The sequence below is a fragment of the Oncorhynchus clarkii genome, chromosome 3 (assembly GCF_045791955.1).
Source record: "Oncorhynchus clarkii lewisi isolate Uvic-CL-2024 chromosome 3, UVic_Ocla_1.0, whole genome shotgun sequence".
Taxonomy (NCBI): domain Eukaryota; kingdom Metazoa; phylum Chordata; class Actinopteri; order Salmoniformes; family Salmonidae; genus Oncorhynchus; species Oncorhynchus clarkii.
Window position 1 is genome coordinate 11409678 of NC_092149.1, and position 9297 is coordinate 11418974.

The window sequence follows — 9297 nt, forward strand, 5'->3', positions numbered from 1 at the left end:
ACTCTCTCTCTCTCTCTCTCTCTCTAACTCTCTCATTCTAACTCTTTCCCTCTCCCCCTATTTACACAAAGACTCTGTGAGAGGTTTTGGTTCGACATACATATTTAAGCCTTTATTTTCATCATAAATCATTGGTTCATTCATTGTTTAGTTATTCTGCATATAATCATTATTTTGGGCCTTTACGTTTGCATTAGTATCTGTTAAAACAACAACAACCAGGCGCATCTTTCTTTTTGTTTGTTGTTTATTTTCACACACATTCTTTGTCGACAGGCTCATGTCATTGATGGAGTGACGCTGAGGTCAGATCTGAGTTCCTCTTCATTGTGTTTGCCCCTTCTGTGATGTCACTTCCTCCTCTTTCTCCTCCTCTCACCCCATCCCAGTCTCCCCAGCCTGTAGTCAGTCATGTTTTTGAATCCTTCTACGTTTCCCCTCAAAAACATACACATCAATGTTTAATCTGTTTCCTCCCCCGTCTTTCCTTTCAGATCTCTTCCCTCTGAGTGTGCTGTGTTTTAGTGTACTATTGAAGTGAGGTGTACCCACTTGATCACTTCAAAGTGTGTTTCTCCTACAGATTCATCTGGAAACAACTATAATACAGTTTGTTTATAAAGTGCTCTCTCTCCCCCCCTCCTCTCTCAGGTATCACCAGTACTAACATCATCATCGGGGCCATCGCTGGCTCCATTCTGTTCCTGGCTCTCATCCTGGCCATCACCGCCTGGGGATACAAGTGAGTACAGCTGGACCTCAGCTCTAGACCTGGGATAGCTGACTAGGAACTGACTTGGGATCCTGTCATTGGTCAGTGTTTCTGACGCGACTGTCCTTCTTCACTAACAGGAGCTACAGACAGCGGTGCTACGTTGAGTCAGAGGTTCACAGAAGATTCTGCAGGTTTGTCATCCTTATTCGTTCCCATTTACATTTTTGTCATTTAGCAGCGCGACAATTCCACATTTTCTATAACGGTCATTAGTTGTTGATCTATTTATGTGTTGGTCAATTTGTTGATGTGTTTGTGAAATCTATGTCATGACAGTGTTCAGATGTCTAATGTTTGTTGGCGTTTCTCAGGCAAATGCCTCCGGGTGACTATGTGAAGAAACCCGGGGATGCAGACTCGTTCTACAGTGACCTGGCCCCTGGGGTCAGCACCAACTCAGGCTGTAGCTCCAAGAAGAGGTCTGGCTGTCTGTCTAACCTGCAGATGTACACGCTCTCTTTCCCCCCCTCCATCGCCTCCATCTCACAAAACATCTCTCTGTTTGCATTCAGGTGTGACACCATCTCACTGCCATCGTAAACGTGTGTGTGTGTGTGTGTGTGTGTGTGTGTGTGTGTGTGTGTGTGTGTGTGTGTGTGTGTGTGTGTGTGTGTGTGTGTGTGTGTGTGTGTGTGTGTGTGTGTGTGTGTGTGTGTCTCTGTGGTGAGGGGGTTTCTTATTTGTGTGTGTCGAGGGTATCGTGTCTTGTTCGCAATATGTGTAGTTGGTTGTGTTGGTTGCAACATGCCTCTTTCTGCACATTCTTCTCATCATGTCATGGTATCACTCCCTGTTGTCATGGTATCACTCTCTGTCATCATGCTATCGTTCACAGTCGTCATGGTGTGGTAGTCTGTTCTCATGGAATGTACCATCAGTCTCCTTCCTCTCCTCCTCCTACCCTGAGCTCTCTGTCTCTACTGTAGACAAAGGAAAATAATATTCTAATAATATATTAATATGCAGTCGTGTGTGCATACATTTTACGTATGGGTGGTCCCAGAAATCAAACCCACTAAACAGATGTTGTAAAGCTCCCGAGAGGCGCAGCCGTCTAAGGCACTGCATCTTAGTGCTTGAGGCGTCACTACAGACACCCTGGTTTGATTCCAGGCTGTATCACAACCAACCGTGATTGGGAGTCCCATACGGTGGCGCACAATTGGCCCTGCATCGTCCGTGTTTGGCCGGTGTAGGCCGTCATTATAAATAAAAATTTGTTCTGAACTGACTTGCCTAGTTAAATAAAGGCTAAATAAGAAAATAAAAAGTCTGGGGATCAGGTTGTCAGTAATGATGATCGTGATGATAATGGTTATCACTGTTTCACAAGGAAATCTAACTCTGTGTGTCAAGGTCTAACGGTCTGTCCCACTCGTGGAGCGAGCGAATCCCTGACGCCAAACACATCTCTGACATTTGTGAGAACGGACGACCCAGGAGCAACTCATGGCAAGGTATACACACACACACACACACACACACACACACACACACACACACACACACACACACACACACACACACACACACACACACGCGCACACACACACACACAGAGAGAGAGAGAGTTATATTTCCCTGTGCTAACCATGTGTTACTGTGTCCTTCCTCTGTAGGAAATCTGAGTGGAAATCGCAAGAAGTCGAAAGGGAAGAAGTTCCGTCCTCGCTCCAACTCTACAGAGTAAGTCACCATGTTCCTGGATGGGCTTCCACATGGCACAGGGATTGTATTTACACCCATCCAGTCACTATAGAAATCAGCTCAAATAGCAGCAAGCCAAGAGGTTCTGTATGGTGAAACAGACTTATACAAGTTGTGGGGTACTTGTAGAATCTGTGAAACCAGCATTTCACAAGAACTTTATAAGAAAGTGAATTTATGAGTTGACTACTACCAGATTTTGTTACCTCAGAGACGCCATGGTTCTAGAATGTTGTACTGCACTGTTCTATAAAGAAAAATGGCATTGTAGAGTGCATGTGGGACTTAATGGCAGTCACTATGGCCATGCTTGAACAGACAAATGCTATTTGTTTTTATCTAGGGGTTAGTGTTACGGGTGAGGGTACATGTAAAGGTTAAGTGTTAAGGTCAGGGCTATTGCTTATAAAGATGACATCTGTGAAACCATACTTCTGTCCTTTCTAGCATGGCCACTCAAAAACAACTTTAACTGCACATGCTCCCCGTGAATGAACACAATTAACGCCTTGTTGACCTTTCAGCCTTGTTGACCTTTCAGCCTTGTTGATCTCCCAGCCTGTTGTTGTTTGTTTGTTTGTTTGTTTCCTGGTCTTGGCACCTGAGGTCATTTGCAGAGCAACTGTTCTTGTTTGAATGCATGGGAGTGAATGAGGAGAATTTAACTGCTTGGACTGATTTGTGACATCTGGCCAAAATGCAAATTACCATCTTACTAAAACACACATTCATCTAGTCAAGTTCTTCACAGTCCCATCTGGTCTTCCTCTCACTTGCATCTTGGTGGTGTGTGTTCAGAATGTCTTTGGTCTGCTCTGCTCTCTTAAAATATCTCCTCTTCCTCCCTCGTCCTCTTTCTCCCTCTTCCTCATCTCCATCCTCCTCCCTCTCCTCTTTTTCCTCCTGTTTCCTCTTCTCCTTTCCTCTTCCCTTCTCGGTGTGTCTATCAATCCCCACTCCTGCAGGTATTTAACCCCTCGCTTCCAAACAGAGCATTATGATGTAACTAAGTGGGTAGAAGATGTGAATAAAAACAGTGAAGGACCCTACCTTAGGTATTACCTCAGATCATCTCCTATTCCTCAACAACCCCCACCCCCCTCTTTTAACTCCCCTTTGGCTTGGTCTGTGTATTTGGGTTCAATCTGGCCAGGGGAGGTAGGGAAGGGTTATACCAGTGGTTCCCAAATGGGGGTCAGTTCCCTTTATCACAGATAAAGAGCAGATTGATTGGTAGTTCTGGTGATGATGTCAGAGCTTTGGTTGACAGCTCTTGGTCCTCTTGTGTCTTTGGACTCCCATGATTCATTGCTTTTAGCGTACGATGGTTGGATGTATCAATAGCTGCTGAACTTTTACAACAGTTTTACATTTTGTTGAGTATTGAGTAACATAATTGTCTTGCTTTATTTGTAATGACACCAAAAAGTCATTAGAAATAATCTCTATTACTAGTCTATTTCCTTATTTCCCTCCGTTGCTCTTGCCATCTTCTCTCTCTTTATCTCTGCATGTTCAGTGTTGTGTTTGCTCTGATGTCATCATTGTGCTACACACATGTCTGAGTCCCCTACTGAGTGTCTCTGTGCTCACCGGCCTGGTCGGTTCACATTTACCCATCTCCACTACACCTTCTGGTCCTGGACCAGCCCAGATACACCCCAACACAGGCACAGGTCTAGTCAAATGAACTGTACTCAGTGGGTGTCTGACTGACCTGCCCACTCCCACTCCAGCCACAGCACAGCTGGCCCTGTTGCATTGCTGATGATGGTGCAGCGGTTGATGATGTCATAGGCAGGTCGATGAGAGGTAGAGGTGACTGTTCCCAGACCAGGGCTGTTCAGGCTCGTCTACTCTGGCACAGGCAGATGCTTCCCCTAACCACAGCTCTAGGGTCAAATTATCATACCCCCAATCTGAACCTTAACCATTAGGGTCATGAACAAATGTCTGCCTCGGTGTTTAGGGGCAACTTCTGCCTATTCCGGGCAGAATGAATGATGATGTCACCGTTTATAGTGAGGTAATTTCCTGTCTCTTTCAGGACGCTCTCCCCGGCGAAGTCGCCCACCTCCTCCACGGGGTCCATTGCATCCAGCCGGAGGTACCCTTACCCCATGCCCCCCCTCCCCGACGACCAGAGGAAGGCCAACAGGCAGAGTGCCAGGGTAAACTACTATAATAACACAGTATATAGTATATAGCACATACTGCACATAACATCTCATATGTAACATATACTGTACATAACATCTCATACGTAACATATACTGTACATAACATCTCATACGTAACATATACTGTACATAACATCTCATACGTAACATACTGTACATAAAGTCCTAGAAAGTAGGTAAATACAGTAGTAGTTCATGACGTGTGTACTATAAATACCCCTATTGCATTGTGGGGTTAACTGCAGTTAAGGTACTGAAGCCATTGTCTAATTATAGTCTTTGTCTCTTCATCTCGTTTCTCTTCCTGCAGCTGTGGGAGACTTCAATATAACACTCCTGTTATCTACTCTGCAAAACTACTTAAGAACTACATTTTCGTCCACTTTTCTATTAATAAAAAAATACAATGCAAAACAAAATTGAAACAAAATTACGAAAAAAGTGAGCAACTGGGTGTGAGCGGAAAAGATAAGCGGAGGAAGATGAAGAGGAGGAGGGTGTGAGAGTGTGTGAGAGTGTGTGCGAGGTCTGTCAGACCTGACCTGTTCAGTAGGGGACGCTACAGGGGCCATCTGTCATTCCTACACTGACAAGCCAAGACAGAACGAGGCAAGACAAGATCCCTTTCAGATTAGTTGGAGATCCACCAGAGATCAGCCCTTCACTCATTGGTGAGGAAAAAGCAAAGCTGTTGTGATGGTAACGGTGCAGACAGAGAGGAGAGGCCTTGTTGTGGATGTCTCCCCCACTCCCAACACCCCAACATCCCCCAGCTTCCACCACACTCTTCTAGCTCCTCCCTCAAACTGTCCCACCTTACCTTACTCACCTCTCCCCCCAACCCCCCTCTAGCCCTACCCCCATGTAAACTCTCTCCTCTGATTGGTGCTCCTCTCTGTTGAGGGGCGCGGACAGCTATCATATCGGCAGATTTCTCTACCATTTTGAAGCACGCTGTTTAATTACTGTAGAAAACTCCAACACTGTATGCATGAGAACCCCCTGTTAATCAACTCTTCCTAGTGTCATAAAGGAGAAGAAGTCTGGGACGGACAGCATGCGGGGGATGGTGATGTCATACGTACTGTAGGCCTTTAAGCTTTCTTTACATTATAGGCTTCTTCTATCTCTGTGATCAGCGACTCATTATGAACTGTATCACACATTATACTAGCCAACTGCCCCTGACATGGACCCTAGACCCTAGACCCTAGCCACTCCGTTCTCTTTCTTTCGCCGGGTCAGGTTTTCCTGAAGGATTTGGTTATCGTTGTAAATATGTCCAGCTTAAAGGCAGAGTAATGTGTGCTTTTGTTTTTTACTTACTGGGAGGCGAATGATGAAGGGATGCTCCCCCTCTCCTCCTCCTGCTGTGGTTCGTGTTGTAGACAGACAGGGTCTCCGTAGGTCTTTGTAGAGACCCCGTACTTGGGTTTTTCTGTCTGTTTCTCTCTTTTCATTTCTGGCTGAACTCTCTCTTCTCTCCCGTGTGGCTGTGTGAACACTCCAGCTTTCTTTTTCTTCCACAGCAGAATGTACAAACAGTGTTCTATATTTCCTCTTTGTGTCATCCCTTTCTCTGAGTAATGCACACTCAGTCACAGCCCGTCATAATTAAGACAGTAAACGTAAGAATGTCATTGATTTATAACATTAACTGAGCATTTTATCCATTTGGATATTGATAATGATGAATATATTTTGAACTAACATCGTCCCATGAGCCCTTCCTCGCTACAGAGGGGAGAGAACAAGTGTTTTTTGTAGTTTTAGATGTGATATACATGTTCATTTGGCCATGGTGGTTTAGAGAAGTTGGAGAAATGTCCTGTGACTATAATCATTCCACACGGTCTGTGTGTACAGCAGGGACAGACTGGCCATCTGGCATTTTGGGCAAATGCAAGATGGCCTGGTCCATTTTTAACACAGTGGGCCACAGTGGGTCTTACTTGTTTTTTGGGGGGGCAAAATGATAATTATCTTGCTAATAATGGGGGCCTCGAGGAAAGAAATGAGCCGTTGTGTTTAAAATGCCAGAGCCGATTTCTGGTCCCAGTCCGCCCCTGGTGTACAGTGTGAGACCAGACATAACAGATAGATAGATACAACTGGAACCGACAACGCCACTGAGATCCAACTGGACGATGTGGGAATAACATTGAACATTGTGTCAGATGAATTTGGAATTTGTTTAGATAAAATTATTAAAATGTGCATTTTTGCTTTTGTTTTGTTTCCTACTGTAAGTTTGCCCTGCTGTCTGTAAATGATGAAGTGTCCTGTACAGTGCTTGCTGTTTGAGATTTATAAGACCAACAGAATGACAATGGATCTACTAGCTAGCACACTATCGCTGTTCTCTAGTAATCTGTCTGTGAGGCTGTAATACGAAATAAGCATGACATTGAAATAGTTTTTTCCTTGATTGCCAATTGCTGTTATCTTCTTGGAATTTCATACCATAAACCCCATATCAGTAGTGAACAGGTTTTCAACATAATCAACCAGGTCTCAAACCTTTTCATGAATGGCCCGAGTAATCTAGTGGTTTAAATGTGGCTTAAGATTCAGGTTCTTACCTACGCAGAGTAGGATAAAGTGTCCCTAGTCACAGATCCAAGGTCAGTTTTGTATCTTACCCCCCTGATGGTAAATGTTGTGAATTGGGGAGTGGAAAGCTGATCTTAGATCTGTGGCTAAAGGGAAACTTATTTGTACAGAAGTCACAACCCCCATCCTGTAGTTACTGTACTGTCCATATCAGTTAAGCCTGCTGTATGTTAACTCCGTATGCTTAAGTTTAAAATGTGGGCACTGATCGTTTTGATTTTCTACTGTATGCATTATGACTGCAAAGATATTAAGATCACCACAATATCACATTAATATTGATACTGTATGACAAGTCTTTACTCTTAAGTACCTTTATATGTTCACTTCTCAGTGTTGTGTACAGCCGTTATTCAGACAGACCAACTGCATTATTGTTCTTCTGTGCGTTGAGTGGAATGGAGATATGATGCGGCCATTTTAGTTTTCTAAAGCACACACTCATCTCGGACCGCTCTGGCATGTGAAGATCTGTACGTGTCTTCTATGTTATGATGGGACGCAGCTAGGGCAACATGGGGTGTATAATGCTATAGAGATCTGTGCAGGTGAATGCATGTTGACTAAAGCTCTCATCACTCTTGTCTTATTTCAATTACGATATGATTGGCTGGTGCTTAGTAACTTGAGTTTTGACCAAGGGATTCCCTAGGCCGTGGTAATATGAAAATAAAGGATCATACTTGTCAAGCAATATTTTAAATATCATACTGTCTTAATACTGACATCTATGATAATTTACCTGCAGGTCATAGGATTGAGGTATATTAGACGTTAGGATGGTGGCAGGTAACAAGATGTAACTTGTCTGATGTGTGTTATCTGTATTAGTGACTTGACTGATGTAACCCAACCGGACCCACAGAGAAACGTCCAAACGCTCACAAAGTAGGGACAGATTGTTGAATGTATCAATACAACCAAGCACCAACCACCCAGCCGTAGCCTGTGGAGAAGTAGGTTATATCAGGCCTCTGAACGCACCATGCAGTCTGAGAAGTAGGTTATATCAGGCCTCTGAACGCACCACCCAGCCGTAGCCTGTGGAGAAGTAGGTTATATCAGGCCTCTGAACGCACCACCCAGCCGTAGCCTGTGGAGAAGTAGGTTATATCAGGCCTCTGAACGCACCACCCAGCCGTAGCCTGTGGAGAAGTAGGTTATATCAGGCCTCTGAACGCACCACCCAGCCGTAGCCTGTGGAGAAGTAGGTTATATCAGGCCTCTGAACGCACCATGCAGTCTGAGAAGTAGGTTATATCAGGCCTCTGAACGCACCATGCAGTCTGAGAAGTAGGTTATATCAGGCCTCTGAACGCACCATGCAGTCTGAGAAGTAGGTTATATCAGGCCTCTGAACGCACCACCCAGCCGTAGCCTGTGGAGAAGTAGGTTATATCAGGCCTCTGAACGCACCACCCAGCCGTAGCCTGTGGAGAAGTAGGTTATATCAGGCCTCTGAACGCACCATGCAGTCTGAGAAGTAGGTTATATCAGGCCTCTGAACGCACCATGCAGTCTGAGAAGTAGGTTATATCAGGCCTCTGAATCCACCATGCAGTCTGAGAAGTAGGTTATATCAGGCCTCTGAACGCACCATGCAGTCTGAGAAGTAGGTTATATCAGGCCTCTGAACGCACCATGCAGTCTGAGAAGTAGGTTATATCAGGCCTCTGAACGCACCACCCAGCCGTAGCCTGTGGAGAAGTAGGTTATATCAGGCCTCTGAACGCACCACCCAGCCGTAGCCTGTGGAGAAGTAGGTTATATCAGGCCTCTGAACGCACCACCCAGCCGTAGCCTGTGGAGAAGTAGGTTATATCAGGCCTCTGAACGCACCACCCAGCCGTAGCCTGTGGAGAAGTAGGTTATATCAGGCCTCTGAACGCACCATGCAGTCTGAGAAGTAGGTTATATCAGGCCTCTGAACGCACCATGCAGTCTGAGAAGTAGGTTATATCAGGCCTCTGAACGCACCATGCAGTCTGAGAAGTAGGTTATATCAGGCCTCTGAACGCACCA

General features: G+C 45.0%; 1 protein-coding gene across 4 annotated transcripts in view; it reads left to right on the forward strand.

The window, feature by feature from the left end:
- LOC139387916 (disintegrin and metalloproteinase domain-containing protein 22-like) overlaps positions 1 to 7983 on the forward strand; it is a 91737-nt gene extending 83754 nt beyond the window's left edge. The window contains exons 24-31 of one of the 4 annotated variants that reach the window (XM_071134303.1): positions 652 to 742; positions 853 to 906; positions 1087 to 1194; positions 2132 to 2232; positions 2395 to 2461; positions 3448 to 3537; positions 4530 to 4653; positions 4973 to 7983. In XM_071134303.1, coding sequence (XP_070990404.1) covers positions 652 to 742; positions 853 to 906; positions 1087 to 1194; positions 2132 to 2232; positions 2395 to 2461; positions 3448 to 3537; positions 4530 to 4653; positions 4973 to 4993 — 656 coding nt within the window. In that variant the 3' untranslated portion in view covers positions 4994 to 7983. Of the gene's footprint in view, positions 1 to 651; positions 743 to 852; positions 907 to 1086; positions 1288 to 2131; positions 2233 to 2394; positions 2462 to 3447; positions 3538 to 4529; positions 4654 to 4972 lie in introns of all 4 variants that reach the window. The other 3 variants (XM_071134284.1, XM_071134293.1, XM_071134312.1) reach the window with 3 other exon arrangements.
- The last annotated feature ends 1314 nt before the right edge of the window (positions 7984 to 9297 follow it).